At 35.7% G+C, this 17,846-nt stretch overlaps 1 protein-coding gene across 3 annotated transcripts in view; it reads right to left on the bottom strand.

Annotated features, from left to right (window-relative positions):
* LOC131682914 (serine-rich adhesin for platelets-like) overlaps positions 1-17,846 on the bottom strand; it is a 1,216,708-nt gene that overhangs the window by 1,103,429 nt on the left and 95,433 nt on the right. For all 3 annotated transcript variants that reach the window (XM_058964729.1, XM_058964727.1, XM_058964728.1), the window contains one exon: positions 7,011-7,175. In XM_058964729.1, the coding sequence (XP_058820712.1) occupies positions 7,011-7,175 (165 nt within the window). The remainder of the gene's footprint in view (positions 1-7,010; positions 7,176-17,846) is intronic.

Genomic DNA, 17,846 nt, shown 5'->3' with positions numbered 1-17,846 from the left:
TCCATGTAAACGGTGCTGAGTGGCTCGGTTTGGTTTTATAAACTGAGACTCGATGGAGGTTTTTCTTTCGTTTACCGTGTGAAATCCAAACCGAATACGATGTGCATCACTCGTTTACACGTGTTGAGATTTTAGGTACCATACCAGTACCAGTGAATGTACGTACAAGTTGGTTTTCTTACCCACCTCTGGTTGTAAGACGAAATTCCCTAAAATGTATATGGTGGATGAAGGGTATCGCAGGTTACAAGAGGTGTGGGGGGGGGGGGGGGAGGTTGGGTAATGTAGGGCCGACGGTGTGAGGGGATGCAGGTAAGAGAGGGAGAGGGGAGGTAGTTGGAGGATGCAACACCCAACCGTATATTATAACCTCCATTTGAGACTTGGTTTATGAAAATCGGTTAAGTCATCACCGAAGAACCGATGTGATTTTAATTCTGAAATACGTTCAGAACTCGAGAGTTCCAGAACTATCGATAGTGGATAATATATTCAAAGAATCTTTGATTGGCCATCAATGATGACTTGCAACAAGAAGTAATTTGATGTACATTTCAATGGATGTTTAACCCTTGAAGTATTACGATTGTTCCGGTTTATATGGGAAATTCTTATATGGCCGCAGTAACCAGCTTGTAACTCCGGAACCCAATGTCTGATATCAACGAAACTCTATAGTAGTCTTTGGGAGTATTGTATCTTTCATTTGCAATCAAGTTTGTAAAAATCTGAATTCCCCGAGAAAAAGGAGTGACATTAACTTACGAACTTCGAAAGTACACATACACAACGACATAAAGGTCGGAACCAATTTTCAGAAAAGCAAGAGAGGAAAAGCGATCAACTTGCTCGGATTTACTGCCATTCTTGCTTTGATTTACTGTTATTAATAGGGTTTCATACATTTACCATCTGTTCCAATCGACGAAAGTCGCACCACTTAGCAGTTATTGATTTCAAAGTGGTCTAGATTTCGAAATAAAAGAAGGTGCCCTATATAAAAAATATCTTCTGTGAAATAAGTCTTGCCATTCCGAAGCAATTAAAACAATAAACATGTCTTTTGATCAGCACCAATCAATCATCTGAGAATAAGATCATCAATTGAGCATTCAATTTCAGTTTGAAGCTTTTTTCGAATTTTTAAAAAAATTTCGAGTACCGGTACTTTACCGGTACTGAGGGCTTCAGTACCGTATTACCGGTTCACGCCTAAAAGGGTCGGTACTGCGAACCCTAATCATGCTGTTACCAGTTTATATGGGAATTTGTTGTGTGTCCGCAATCTTCAACCCGTAACTCCGGAACCGGAAGTCCGATCAACACAAAATTCAATAGCAGCTTATGAGAGCGTTATACCGTTCATTTGAAAGTTTCAGTTTAAGCGATTCGGTCCAGTCATCTCGGACAAAAGTGAGAGTTGAGAAAATACACACACATACTCGATCTCGACGAACTGAGACGAATGGTATATGTGACTCGTTTCTCGGGGCCTCGGTTAAAAAGGCGACTTTCAGAAAGATTGCATATCCTTTCTATTGAGAAAAGCGAAAAGTCAATTTTCGTCATTTTTTTCGAAATTACATTAAATCTCGACGTTTAATGCATTTTTTATCCCTTTATGGGCAGCTAGGGCCGAGGGTGGTGGCCAGCGGGTTTCATACATCCTTGACCTGACGGACAAAGCTATGGTGCCTTGAACACAGGCAACGCAGATCCAAGGCCATCATTGAAATGATAAGTTCTGCGTTTGAGATGTACTTCCCCCGGTTGCCAGACGAATACCTGTAATTATTATTTGTTGCTTTGCATGTATGAATCTAATGTTCAGTCCTGGGTGGTGTATGCGTGGAAGGTGTGGTTTTTAGCGTTCGAGTCCAGGAGTGCATATCTGTCTGGGTTAGCGTGGGCGTTTACTAATTGTGTAATAGTGTGATCGCTAAAGGCTCGAGCATATGAATGCCAGCGTGTCTCCAACTTTGCGTGCATAAATCCGGTTTCAGATCCGTGTTGCCATTCGCACATTCACGTATATTCCCGAACGATCGAGCGCGGACCGTGAATCTAATAATTAACCTTCAGTGTATGGTAGAGAAACGTGTTGTCTAGTGAATATGAGCATCATTCCCGATCGGTCCAACTGAAGGCATGAGTCTAGGCTGATCGAGAGTAGAGAATTCCGAACGTAGCCGGTCTATGATCGCGCGAGTGGTGGGTTAATGCTTGAGACCGCGGTTGCAAAGTTATAGGTGCCGAAAAGTTCACTTAAGTAAAGGGGTGTTGGCGAAATTGCGAGCGTAGGTGTGTGTGGATGATTGAAATTGTAATGTAAGTTCGCGTTTTTGACCAGGTTTGTGTTATCGCGAAAGTTAGGGGCGTTTGCACGTTTTGGATGTGAATGTATATGGGAGAATATGCAATTGACTGTGCTAGTGAATATCAGTGTGAACCCAACTCAAGATACAGTAATAAAAGGAAAAATAACATGCCGAATGTTTCTTTTTTTAGGTCAATAACCGTGCATTGAAGAATGCTCAAAAACTCTGAACTAGGCCCCGTCGAGTCCAGTCTGTCCGTCTCGTCCTGTCGTGTCTGGGGTTTCCAGGTTACATGCATTCACCAGATGAGACTAGCTTACGTCAGCTTACTTGTGCACTGGTTTCGTAGAATCGAGGCGATCATCGAAATGATAGATCCTACGAGTGAATGCACTTGGCCCAGTCACCTGTCAAGCATTTGTGTACACTGAAGTCTTTTTTTATGCGGTTTTTTTTTATGCGGATTTTTTTATGCGACTTTCTTTATGCGGATTTTCAAAGTTATGCGGTTTTTTTTTATGCGGATTTTCAAAGTTATGCGGTTTTTTTATGCGGATTTTCAAAGTTATGCGGTTTTTTTAATGCGGATTTTCAAAGTTATGCGGTTTTTTATGCGAATTTTCAAAGTTATGCGATTCTTTTTATGCAGCTTCCTTTTAATTTCTAGGGCATCACCTGAAGCGACTTTTATCGAAAGATAGATCCTCGTGAATGCACATGCTTAAACAAAAGACATAAAATGTTCATATTTTTATTTTAGGTTATAAATTACTAGTCTTTGGGTTAAGGATATGAGAAGTATTCTTGATGCAGTGAAAATAAAAACAGAAAATGACTGAATACCTTTTTACCTGTCTCATAATAAAACTTATGCAATCGGTCGGAATTTCAACTTTTTAACCGAGGCCCGCAGAGCCGAATCTCTTATACCATTCGACTCAGTTCGACGAGATCGGAAAAAAAGTCTCTGAGCGTGTATTTTTTTTACTTGGTGATAAAGCTTTTACGCCGACCCGGCACACGTTCAGTAGTTAGATCATACTACCGATTTCGTCCATCATGTGCCAGAGTGAGGGACTCTGAACAGAGAAGATAACTCTCTATTCCTCTAAACTCCACCAAGAAGTCCGACATTTGCCTGATCCCCCGGATTCCATTTGAAATGACTACTTTGGGGGGAGGCGTGTTAATGCACTTCACTTGATTCCAGGTCTAGCTGGTCGTGCTAGATTTCGCTTGTCTCGTAACCGCCATATCAGTCCTGCACGGCATGATATTCTACATGCCTTCCTCTCTACGTTGACCAGTTGGATGCCGTGGTCGATCTGGCGATTCCGGTTGGAGGGTGGCTTCCGGTTCACTGGTGCCCCAACGACCAGGGTCTGTCGCGTTCGGTTCTAATCGGCGTAGCTCCCGACGGTGGAGCTAGCCTACCTCGGCGGAGAGTTCCCCGACGAAAGAATGTCTCCTGTAACCGTTGGCGGAAACGTTATTCTTCCTTAGATGCAATCCGGCAGAATGCCGAGGTCAGTCCAGCGATTCCCGGTGGAGGATTGCGTCCGGTTCACTGGCGCCCCGATGATTCAAGCCGGCGATTCGCTACGGACTACTCGGAATAGTCCCCGACGGTGGATTTTTCCTACTCCGACGAAAAATTCCCCGGCAGTGGAAGATCTACCCGGGCAGATGCAGAGGTCGGTCCTGCGATTCGGGGTGGAGTGACTTCCAGTTGTCAGGCGCCCCGACGAGCATCTGCCGGCGCTACTTCCCGATCTATTCGAATTAGTCCCCGGCGGGGGCCAAGTCTACTCCGACGGAGAAATTTCCCGACGTTGAAATTTCTCTCGAAATCGTTATCTCGATGCTGGTCGGTTAGGTGCCGAGGTCAGTCTTGCGATTCCAAGGAGTCACGGTTCCGACAGCATAAGTCATTAAGTGACTTTACGCTTGTCTGGACATGCCGCAGACTCAGGTGATTCGCATTTAATGCCAAAAGATCCTGACTCCTGCGTTGCAGAAGAAAAAGAGCTAAGTAGCCGGGAAACTCTAAGCTTGCTCATATGACCCTACTCCACGCTTTTTTCTAAACTTTCTTACTTCAAATCCTTGCTTTTCCTTGAGTACTATGGCTCTTAGTATTGAAAAATATTTCACATCTTATGTGTTTTTTTTATGCGGATTTTCAAAGTTATGCGGTTTTATTTTATGCGGATTTTCAAAGTTACGCGGTTTTTTTTTATGCGGATTTTCAAAGTTATGCGGTTTTTTTTATGCGGATTTTTTTTTATGCGGTACGTATCCCCCGCATAAAAAAAAAACTTCAATGTATTTGTGTGTGTTGAGATATGTGTGGAGCCTGTAAATAATATTTTAATACGAATATTTTATACTTCAAAATAAGAAATGTGTAATATACTACTTGCAGTTTGTTGATCGTTCCTACTTATCTGATACCATCGAGTATGAGAATACATATCCATTGTTCTAAAACCTGGCGACGTCCGATGGCAGAGAAGAATCATTGTTGGCAGCAATGTTGCTCTTCTTGGATGTAAGAGCTCAAAAAGGTCATCACAAGAAAATAACGCATGAGACCGAAAAAAAATAAAAAAAAAAATAAAATAAAGAGAAGAGTTAGTATTGCTATTGAGTATTAATAATATGCCGATTTTTTTCGAGAGTTGTCCTACTGGAACTGTAGAGCTAATTGATTTAATTAAGACATGGACCTAGACTTCTGGAATCGGGGATAGAGACTTCCGGACGGGAACGATTTATGAATGCACGAGTGCGGGGGACTGTAGGTTCACGCTTGAGACTGCGTTTGAGTGATTACAAGTGCCGAGAACGTTCATATTATCACCGGGATGTTATAATGTCTGGAAGAGCGCGAGTATAGGTTGCGTGGATGGTCGCGAAGGGCTCAAGCATTTTGATATTTTTTTTGTCGCGTGTATGTGACTTTGCATTCGATTTTTATGTAGTTTCGCGCGAACACAGGCATTTGGAGGTTCACTCTCGAGACCGGGATCGTTAATTTATAAGTGCAAAACCATTCACTTAGTCACCAGGGTGTTATACTTTTTACGAGATCGTGGGCGTAGTCGTGCGTGGATGATCGAGAAGGACTCAAGCGTTTGTATGTGGACGCTTTTGTCGCGTGTGCTAGTATGTAACTTCGCGTGGACACATTATCTTTATAAGCGTGTGGCCATTCGCATGTTCGCGTATTCTTCAACGATCGCACATGGACGTCTTGTCTAGTTTTTATTTCTATTGGTCCAACTAAAGGCATGAATTTGGGCTGCTATGATCAAGGGCGGAGACTTCCGGACGTGACCGATTCATGATTGCGCGAGCTTAGGTTCTTAGGTTCCAACGTTCACCTAATCAATCGGGGTGTTTGAATATTGGCGAGATCGCGGGCGTTCGTATTTGTGACCAGGTTTGTATTATCGCGTAGACCACGTTTGTACGTTTGGAATGAGGTGCCTGCAGAGAGAATTGGGCCCTAAACCCACATTGTATATTATTTGACCATGGCAGTGGATAATAAAGGTCGCCAAGTTAGGTACTAAAATTGATCACAATGTAGCTTAACTAAAAAGAAAATAATCGTATCCCAAGTTTATGTGATATAATCACTGTAATACTGCTTTGGTGGAAAAGCCCCCGGACCACATCAAGGTACAGTATCATGCCGAGGGTACATTAAATCTCGACGTTTAATGCATTTTAAAGACAAATGTCAACAAAAACAAAAATCCGATTTTTAAATTTTCCTTTATTCCACCCTTTGAACATTATTTAATTCCTGCTTCTATGGAATCACCGTCGTAGGTGGTCAATGTGGTCAAAGCGACTTTAGTTAGTCATTATTGATCTAGACTGGCAAGTTCGAGTAATTTGAAACTAAGTTTGAGCAATTTGGTTCAGCCATGTCTGAGAAAAGTGAGTGAGATTAGAAAATACAAACACACATACATACACACATACATACACACATACAGACATTTGCTGATCTGGACGAACTGAGTCGAATTGGATCTGACACTCGGCATTACGGGCCGGGATTAGGTTGATGATTTTTAGAGTGATTGCATAACCTTTCTATATGAGAAAGGCAAAAAGTCACACACACATACAGACATACAATGCAATTCAACTAAAAACAGTATTACATCGAGTTCGCCGATATGTGAGCTACAACACAAAATTTACTAATTGCGAATCGATTGACTACTTTTTCTTAAAACTTCGAAAAACGAACGAGAGAACTTGAATCTCTATAAGACTCAATGTGAAGTTAGCCACTTTTGGACGCCAGCTAGTACTGGGGTTACCTCAATGGTCAACTTTGACAGCTAATAGCAACAAATCTAAAAATTATTTTCAAATATCTTAAATGGCGGTACACGTGAATTACTTAGCACTATCAAAAGTGCCAAAATGTCGATTTTGGAAAAAATGTGGGTTAGCAACTTTTGGAAGCCAGCCATTCAATTGATAAAGAAGTCTTTGAAAAAAGCTCCGCAAAATGATTGTTACCAAGGCTTTTTTGCTCTGAAACACTTTCGTGCTTGCCGACTATTATATTTTAGAGATCTTCATATAATGATGTGTTGCACATTATATTGCAATAGACGTGATAGACTAATTATTTCGATTGTAACCAAACTATTACCTACATACCTGGATTTGCTGCTAACTGCCGATAAACCAATAATGCTATGGCGTCTTCGCTAAGAGATTCCCACAAGCCATCACTAGCGATGATAAGGAAATCTTCTTTACCTTCAAGATTGATCAATGAAGTATCTGGATCACTTATAATAAACGGTTTATGTGAGGCATCGCCTTAAAAGGAAAAGGTCATATGAAAAAACATCAATTATTATGCTAGGAAGTGAATCATAAATAAGTTCTATATTTTGATGCGATGATGTATGTTTTTGTCTTTAAAGTCTGTTCCATTTAGAATTTAGCTGCACATAACGGGTCATTTCTCCTAGAGAAAATAACGTACAAACATACTTGAGGTTTCATATTGTAGATTTTATTTCTTATATACAGTGATACAATCTCATATTCGTACACCTCTAGTGTTAATGTTTAATATTATTTCATAAATGTTTGCGCTATTTAATATAGGTATTGTTTTGCAAATGTGGTAGTAGAATCATCATCTGTCATTTTCTTATCATTTGTAATCTAAAGTGTGCAAGTTTCCATACACTACACATAAAAAATCATGACTTGGTGTGAAAATGGCACAATTTCATATTCGTACACTTTTTAAAAGTCAATTTATTTTTTGTTTTACTTAGAAAAATAGATTTTATGACTACAGAAAAGTGTTCATTGGCAGTTTCCTCTACACTAGTTTAAAAAATTCCCTCAAGTTAACGTAATGGTTAAAAAAGTAAACTAGCTGCCATTATGGGAGGAAAACTAATTATTACTCACCAAAATAAAGGTAAATCACTTCATGAAATCTTTGAAATTGTTCAAAGGCTGCGTCCCACTATTTAAAATGTCGTTAACAGCTTTGATGTGGTGAAACGTAGAGCACATATTGCGAAAAACTTGAACTGTAAACAATTTACGATGAGGGATAAACGATTTTTAATTAGAAAAATTTGGGAAAATCCAGTAATTTAATGTTATAGGGTAAGGTGGGGCAAATCCGACCTAGTAAATGGTTTTGGCTGTAAAATTCTCATTTTACATCGGATCAAGTCGTTTTATATACCAAATTGAAGGTTAGACTTCTGGGCAACTTTCTATACATAGCATTTTATTCGCAACTTTAGAAAATTTGGAGATAAAAGGGTTTTGCGAAAAAGTTCATTTCTGCTGCTTTCAAAAATGGTGGGGTAAACCCGACCGCCTATGTGTTTGGTTGATTTAGTACAGATATTACCCAAATTTTATGGTTGTTCAATGATAAATCGATTAATGTTATGTTAAATTGTAACATGAAGAAAATGGAATGCAATGTCAATCTTGGAATGTCAAAATCACGAGCAGTAGCACGTAAAAATATTCCCATTTGCATCGGAGCAATTGCTCGACGAATACTATATTCATCACGTTTTTGTGTTTTTCGTTTGTAATTGTGCGAAAAAATAATAAATAATGATAATAAAAATATTTTTCAAATTGATAAATAAACATTTTCTTAGCAAAAAAGCGGTCGGATTTACCCCACTATCGGGTTTACCCCACCGCGTCATTTTTCATTACGACGCGATTAAAAAACATTATGAAAAAGGTTGGCCTAAATTCATCTATGCACTTTGTAGGACTTAAATCAAAGAATTTGAATCCACTTACATTTTTATGCAATCACTTTATCAATCAGAAATATCTTGAAGTCAATAATGCACAAAAATCAAATCAAAAGTTGTAAAAACACACTTATTGTCGTTTGAGCATCGCGATGTAGACTAATAAAATGCTGTCATGCCACCATGATGATTATTTTCGATGCTCTACACGACAAAATTGATATTAGTTCGCGTAGTGCTTCCGATTTTCGATAACAGAGGGGGGTCGGGTTTACCCAACGGTCGGATTTGCCCTACCTTACCCTATAGGGGAGAGAGGGTAACGGTGGATCAGCAGGAACTATGAAACAATCGCAATAAAATCATAATGCATGAACATAATCGTCTCATTCCCTCATATTTCATGGTTTATAATTCTTTACACGTGTTACTATATTTTGGAAGATTTCTGATAACTCTATCTCTTTTAATGGATATTTGTTTGTTTTATAACAGTCAGAGTAAATTTGCAATAAAAATCATTATTCCATTTTTATGAGCTACCGTTCACCAGATAAATGTTTATTCTACTGTTATTTGTAGCAAATTATATGCTCAACATTTGCCGCGAACAAAGTTTTTTGGTAACTTGTCATGGTTCTGTGTAATTTGACAATCTTCATAAATAGACCCATTGGGTAACTGTGAAACGATGATATATGGGGAACAGTGAACATTTCTTGTTTTTGTGATCTATATTAAAATGTGAATGGGTTCCGATTTTCCACAATAAATACAACTCATTAAATGGAAAGTTTGTCAATTTGGGCAAGTTGTGTAGAAATTATCGATTCTTGCAAGATTGCATCTTATATGCATATATGGTGGTCCGATATTACGCGATGTGATATCTTGCGTAAACAAACGATTTGCGTTTCAAAATAACTTTAATAGGAAGCTTTAGGATCTTTATTCGTCAAAACAAAGGAATGAAATTTGCAAGTAGAATATTTCACTGTAGACGACGTCGTGTTTCATAGTTCCTACCCATGGGGCTGACTGGTACATTTTACCACCGACTGTTTATTACCCAAAAAAAGTTATTTCCCGTGAGTTTTACCAGCTGGAAAAAATATATGTATTAGTTAACAACAGAGTGAAACTATGTATCACTTTTGGCTACACAAATAAAATGTATTATCATCAAAATTAAATCGTATAAAAAATGTGTTTCATTGTTACCCCCTCTCCCCTACATGGTAAATAAATTGAATCATAGCATTTGAGTATAAGTCTGCCCTGGTACGGCTCGTAATGTATGGAGAACGGACAATTACAATGCCTGTGTTCTGAGCAACAAGCTGTTCATCAATGAGAAAAACACAGAATTGATTTTTTATTTACTAAACAACATTGAAACATTTTATCGGAATATTGCAAAGATTGTAAACTTTGTCTACGAGTCCAAATTCAACATCTTTGACTCAAATGGCTGTTGTTTCAAGAGAAAATCGAACTCAGACCTGGATGTAAAAGCCTTATAACAGCAGCCAAGCGCAGAGACAGTGGACTTTTTTGTATGGGGTATTATATGTCCTCTAGAAGTGCTAGAAGTATGGTCTTCATTGATGGAATGATGGATCAGAATGTGTATTTTAATATGAATATCTTAAAATAAATTTTAAAGCAAAACTTCCATAAAATGGTACTTTTACTAAGAAATTCGATCAGGAGAAGCACCTAAAGCATAAGGCGTGCAAAAAGCGTTTGGAGTAAATTTATAATTGTTTGAATGTTATGGATTCTCCACTGCGGACCCCGTTTATTAACTGATTAGAAAAATAAATGGGAGTATTTGGATAAAAAGTGCGAAACTATCCGGATTATAATGAGAATGATCTTAGAAACTACTATTTAGGAGAATGGGATAAAATTTAAGTTAAATACACACAAAAACTAGTGGTTAGCATTCCAATACGATTGAAAACTGTAATTACAAATAAAAACTAGCCCATTGAATATTTATTATATAAATTTCAATTGATTTTTGAAAAAATATGTGTACTGTACGAATATGAGATTGCGTGTATATTTGACTATCTTTAGAATTATGATATTTTTTTAAAAAATGAGCATTTGTAGCACAACGATAATTATTGTATCATTCCTATGCTGTCTAGTAAACTATCTCTACATATATAAAATGTCTCGTAAACTTAATTTGGACTTGTAAAATGCATATAAGTATTCCACATAGCGGTGTATGAAAATGAGATTGTGTCACTGTACAAAGATTATGCCATCATTCTAAAAATCGACTTCTTAACGGAAGATCGGATTATTCGACTCAGTACACCGATATAGGAAAATATTTGTTTTAAAATAGTAAGATATAAACAGCTGCAAATGCCTACTACTAACTACTAAAAACATTCCTGACTATCTTTCCCGCCTTTCCTCTAAGGGACTGCATCAACGTATTATTTCGTGGAAAGACTGATGGTGGTTTTCGCACCTCATTCTTTTGCTTTATGAATTTTCCACTGTTAACTCGTAGCCTTAAGTACTAGCGGCTGTCTCCTTATAATCCATCATTCTTAAATTCCAAAAAATCGAAAACGAAAAAAGCAGTTTTTCCACATCGTATGTTAGATCTTCATAACAATTAATCAGCAGTACTGTAACAACATTCTACATAAGCTGTTTGATTTTTATGAAGATCTAACAAACGGTATGGAAAAAAACTGATTTTTCCGTTTTAGATTTTTACCCATTCTCTGTGCAACCTTAAAAGGGTTATATACAAAGTTGAAACTCAAAAAATCGAACAAAAAATATTAAATATTCTGAAAGTACATACTTTTGAAAATAACTGATTCTTTGCAATAAATTTTTGTTTAAAATTTTGAACACGACAAAATTCAATTTTGTTGGGAAACCGATGCGTTCAAGTACACCATAACAAAATTTTTTGAAATAGAATACTTCTAACGTTTCAATTTAGGGATACCGTTTCAAAGTTTCTGTTGAGATATTTTCCCAGTTTTCAATAGCGAATACACGGTGTTCCTAAAACCGTTATTAACTAAAAAAATGACCATAAATTTGGCATACGGCATTCGAAAGATACAGTATCCAAGCATCTTCTCAGTGAATTTCAAAATGATCCATCGAGGGATTCGAGAGATATGGCGATTTGAAGTTTTATGATACGTTTCATAAGGCTACCAGCAAACACCCACGGGTTTGGTCCAATCTCTATAAACAAAAAAATATTTGTCTACTTATTTAGTACGTGGCATTCGAAAGATATAGTAATCAAGTATATCCCTTGCAAGTTTGAAAATATTTCATTGACGGAATCGAAAGGTTTAACGGTTTGGATGTGGTATGCGATCATAGATGGGTTTTCTACCAGACTTCAAGCGTGAATCCATGTTTGTCCATTGACTATTAAGATCGTTTATACGTGTCGCGGTTTTTAAAGGAAACCCTTGCGATTTAATTACATAAATATAATGTACAAATGGTGTTATTTATATGGTGCACTAAAAAAATATGAAAATAGGGTTGTCTGCCAAACGTTAAATATAATGTGTAATTCAAAAAAAAAAAATAAATGAAAGTTGGAATGTACTTCAAAAGGCCATATCTCAATGGTATGTTGACTGATTCTAATTATTTTTTCATTATTGAACAGGTAGACGTTTCATCGTTAATTTTCATCAAGAAGAATATAAAATAGAGTTGGCTACTTCAAACAATAGACAACTTAATTATCCTCAACTATATGTATTATCACTATTTAGTAAATATCTTTATATTCAAAGCGACGACCTATCAATTTCTATACATTAGTAGTCTGCAACAAACGCAAACTACAAATCATGGAAAAATAAAACCATAAATTCAATATATATATTCAAAAATATGAAGGTATTTGCTGATTCAGATCAATTTATGTTATGATACGGTTTTTGTTGGAAATTTTGTACAATTGTGATTCGCTGGTTGGGTTGACAGATGTTAAAACTGGGGGATGTTATTAGTAGGGGGATCAAAGGGGATGTTATTAGTACAAGTTCTCATATCTCTAACTATTGTCAGTTTTATTGTCGAATTGAATTTAACATGAGAATTTGACATTCAGATGTCGACAATGGACCAACTAGCGGAGGTACAACTAAAAAGCGGCTCCTGTTAAAAATTGAGCGACCAGCGAATCACGACTGTGTTAGTTTTAACATTTCATATATCCATAATTTGTAGTAAACAGCAATTGCAATCAACTAGTATATAAAAATTGATAATAAGGCCGCTATTTTTAATACAAAAATAAACACTAAATAATTATAATACATATAGTTGAGACCAATTATATTGTCTATTTATTTACGTAGACAACTCTATTTTATATTCTTCTTGATGAAAATTAACGATGAAACGTCTACCTGTCCAATAATGAAAAAATAATTAGAATCAGTCAACATACCATTGATATATGGCCTTTTGAAGTAAACATTCCAACTTTCATCTATTTTTTTTAATTTACACATTATATTTAACGTTTGGTACACAACCCTATTTTCATATTTTTTTCAGTGCACCATATAAATAACACCATTTGTACATTATATTTATGTAATTAAATCGCAATGGTTTCCTTTAAAAATCGCGACACGCATAAGCGATCTAAATAGTCAATGGACAAACATGGATTCACGCTTGAAGTCTGGTAGAAAACCCATCTATCACATCCAAACCGTTATAACTATCGATTCCGTCAATGAAATATTTTCAAACTTGCAAGGGATATACTTAATTACTATATCTTTCGAATGCCATGTACTAAATAAGTAGACAAATATTTTTTTGTTTATAGAGATTGGACCAAACCCGTGGGTGTTTGCTGGTAGCCTTATGAAACGTATCATAAAACTTCAAATCGCCATATCTCTCGAATCCCTCGATGGATCATTTTGAAATTCACTGAGAAGATGCTTGGATACTGTATCTTTCGAATGCCGTATGCCAAATTTATGGTCATTTTTTTTAGTTAACAACGGTTTTAGGAACACCGTGAATAGCTTCTGTTGTACTGATCGAAATAGCTATATTTTTGCGTTATCTGATCAGAAAAATGTGCACGTTTATTGTATTTGATTCCGTAAAATGTACGATTACTATGAATAAAAACCGATTTAATCCACCTAGCAGTGAGATGAGACATTTATTACACATATCACTTTTGGATCATTCATTAGTTTTCAGAACTCGTGCGAAGTAGGCACCCTACTGGAGGTGGGATGAAAATAGTTTCTAGTCCTGCACGAATAAAATCTCGAATAAACTGAATAAATTATAGAAAATCAACAGAAAGAAAGAAATAAAAAATTGCCTTACGTTACATTATTATGAATAAATAAATATATATATATATATATATATATATATATATATATATATATATATATATATATATATATATATATATATATATATATATATATATATATATATATATATATATATATATATATATATATATATATATATATATATATATATATATATATATATATATTTATATATATATATATATATATATATATATATATATATATATATATATATATATATATATATATATATATATATATATATATATATATATATATATATATATATATATATATATATATATATATATATATATATATATATATATATATATATATATATATATATATATATATATATATATATATATATATATATATATATATATGTATATATATATACGGGTTGAAGAGTGCGGTCACACAGCAAATTCCCATATAAACTGGTACCACCATGATGTTCAAATGATGTAAAACATATTAAAATTGATGTAACATTACTCTAGTTTGTGGGTCTGGATCACTAATGATCAATCAAAGCAGCTTTGACCACATTGGCCAACTATGACGGTTCATGACGCCCCCGGGGAACCCGCCAAGTTCCTAAGCTAATATCACACCCATTCCTCAACGAATTCTCTACCGATTTTTACTAACTTGATTTCAAATGAAAGATACAGTAATACCATTGACTGCTGCTGAATTTCATTCGGTTCTGACTTTTGCTTCCGGAGTTACAAGGGTGTTAGTAAGGATACACTGGAATTTCCCATATAAATCGGTACAATCGTAATACCTCAGAGGCTAAAAACTATTGAAATGGTCACCAAATTATTTTTAATCGCAGATCTAGATCACTGATTGCCAATCAAGCATTCTTTGAATATATTGTCCACTATCGACGATTTCGGAAGTCCGGAATTCCGGGCATATTCCACAATTAAAGTCACATCGGTGCTTCGGTGATGACTGAACCGATTTTCTCAAACCAAGTCTCAAATGGAAGGCAAAATATGCAGCTGAGTATTGCGTCGCCGCCCCTCCCCCCACCTTGCCCGGACACCTCTCTCCTTCATCACTCCCCTCCCCTTGGACCACCCTCACGCCCGCATTTCCTTCATCCACCCCGTATACCGAAATAAGATGAAGGATTTCTGACGCATCCTCCACTCCCACTCTACTAACCTCCCATTCCCTCTACTTTCAAACCCATTCCACCAACATTTCAAAATATAATCACATGAAGATAACATTGAACTCATGCTGATTAAGCTAATTAAATATTATTCTTTTGCCTTTCTCATATAGAAAGGTTATGCAATTGCTCCAAAAACCGACTGTCTAACCGAGGCCCGGAGGGCCGAGTCTCATATAACATTCGACTCAGTTCGCCGAGATCGCAAAATATCTGTGTGTATGTATGTATGTATGTATGTGAGTATGTATGTATGTATGTATGTATGTATGTATGTATGTATGTATGTATGTATGTATGTATGTATGTATGTATGTATGTATGTATGTATGTATGTATGTATGTGTGTGCATGTGCGGATTTGTTAACAAAATGTCCACATCGGTTTCTCGGAGATGGCTGAACCGATTTTTACAAACTAAGATTCAAATGAAAGGTATAATATTCCCATAGGTTGCTAGTGAATTTCATTTTCAACCGACATCTTGTTCCGGATTACGAGTTGAAGAGAATGGTTACAAAACAAAATTTGTTGATTTGTCCACATCGGTTTCTCGGAATTTTCTGAACCGATTTTGACAAACTTGATTTTAAATGAAAGGTCCATCAGCTGCTGTTGACTTTTGTGTGGATCCGAGTTCTGGTTCCTGAATTACAGGGTGATACGAACGATCACGCAGCAAATCCCGATTCTAACGAATTCTGCGATGAATGTAAAAAGGTGAATTTTTTCCATAATGTAAACACAACTGTTGAATTTGTAGATCTAGGTCACCAACAGTCATTCAAAGTCTCTTAGGCCACACTGGCCACCATCGACGGATCCGGAAGTATCCAAATTCAGAATAACGGTTCTATTGGTTTCTCGAAAATGGCTGGACCGATTTGATCAACTTAGTCTCAAATGAAAGGAGTTGCGTCCCCGGAAACTGATATTAAATTCCATCTTCATCCGACTTCCGACTCCGGAGTTACGGATTGTGGATGATACCGCGATGAATGCAAAAAGGTGCTTTTATATATACTTGCCAAGTGTAATAAGAATGAAAGACATTTCAATAATGTTACATTGTACGAACCAGCTATTAAATAATAGTTTGGATAAATGAGAAAGGCACAATTGCACCACTAGGTGGATTAAAACAGGTTTTTCATACATGCGAATGAGGGCTTTGAAACGCAACAAATTAACCTAAAAATTTTGATTCTACGATATTGCTTTCTTTAACTACAGCAAAAAATACAACGGGCGAAACTGTATTTTTGTTTGTTTATTTAAAGTTTCGCCCTCCACGCTCCATGCAAACAAACAGGGCGATACTTTTTTGCTAGCAGTTTAGAGGCGAAACTGTTATTTTCGTATTTTTTTAGGATTATCAAGCTGATACCAGCTGTAAATAGTAACAATGATCGCTATTGAAGAAACTCGGATGAAATCGGTGGTGTAGAACGGTAGTTGTTGTAAAAAAAACGTAAGGGCGATACTTCAATGCTGATAGGTGGGACCGAAAAAGTAAACAATCACCAAAGGGGCGATACTATCATTTTGTCAATTTCAATAGCAAAAACAAATTTTAATTTAATGATTTCAAATACTTTATGAAGTTTTGGGTTTCGATCACTGAATCATGCAATCTAGGATGTAAAAAACACAATAGTTCTTAAATAGGAAATAAAACCAAGTCTGGAAATATTCACTGTTGATTTTCTTTGAATGGTATCACTGCTAGTATCGCCCTTTTCAAGAAAAAGCGTTGATTTTTTAGTTTTCAGTCGCGTTGGAAATTTGAGTAAAGTATAAACATTAAATCGATTCAAAAAAAATTTCGATTTCTTTGGCTCAGTACAATATATAACCCCTTTAGGAAAATTCAGTTTTCCCACCACAATTTAGATATTTTATTACCAGAGCATTAACAATAATTCGTTGGTATGTCTATTTTATGGGCCATTTTTTCGCTTTCCCTTTGATTTGGTTTGAGATTTCTAGCACTGATGTTGTCCTATGCTGATTTGAGCGATTCTTTGAGTCCTGCCACAATCCCATGTAGTATGTGTTATCAAAAACATCGCGAAGCATCAAGTTCTAAATGTTCTCAAACGATATAATATCCGAAGAGAGTGATAAGAGTTATAAGAAATGTCACATCACATTGTTAGGTGGATTAAAAATGTTTTTGAAAATCTTATCTTCAGAGAAAATACTAATTAATATACAATGGACCTTAATTAGTTATCAAGAACCTGAAATGTTCAATTTGCTTTGGAATTCAAAGTATAATATATATATATATATATATATATATATATATATATATATATATATATATATATATATATATATATATATATATATATATATATATATATATATATATATATATATATATATATATATATATATATATATATATATATATATATATATATATATATATATATATATATATATATATATATATATATATATATATATATATATATATATATATATAAATATATTAACTTTGAATTCCAAAGCAAATTGAACATTTCAGGTTCTTGATAACTAATTAAGGTCCATTGTATATTAATTAGTATTTTCTCAGAAGATAAGATTTTCAAAAACATTTTTAATCCACCTAACAGTGTGATGTGACATTTCTTATAACTCTTATCACTCTCT

This window comes from Topomyia yanbarensis, chromosome 2, assembly GCF_030247195.1.
Source record: "Topomyia yanbarensis strain Yona2022 chromosome 2, ASM3024719v1, whole genome shotgun sequence".
Classification (NCBI taxonomy): domain Eukaryota; kingdom Metazoa; phylum Arthropoda; class Insecta; order Diptera; family Culicidae; genus Topomyia; species Topomyia yanbarensis.
Note: the sequence above shows the minus strand (reverse complement) of the source record. Positions and strands in the feature narration are given on the sequence as shown.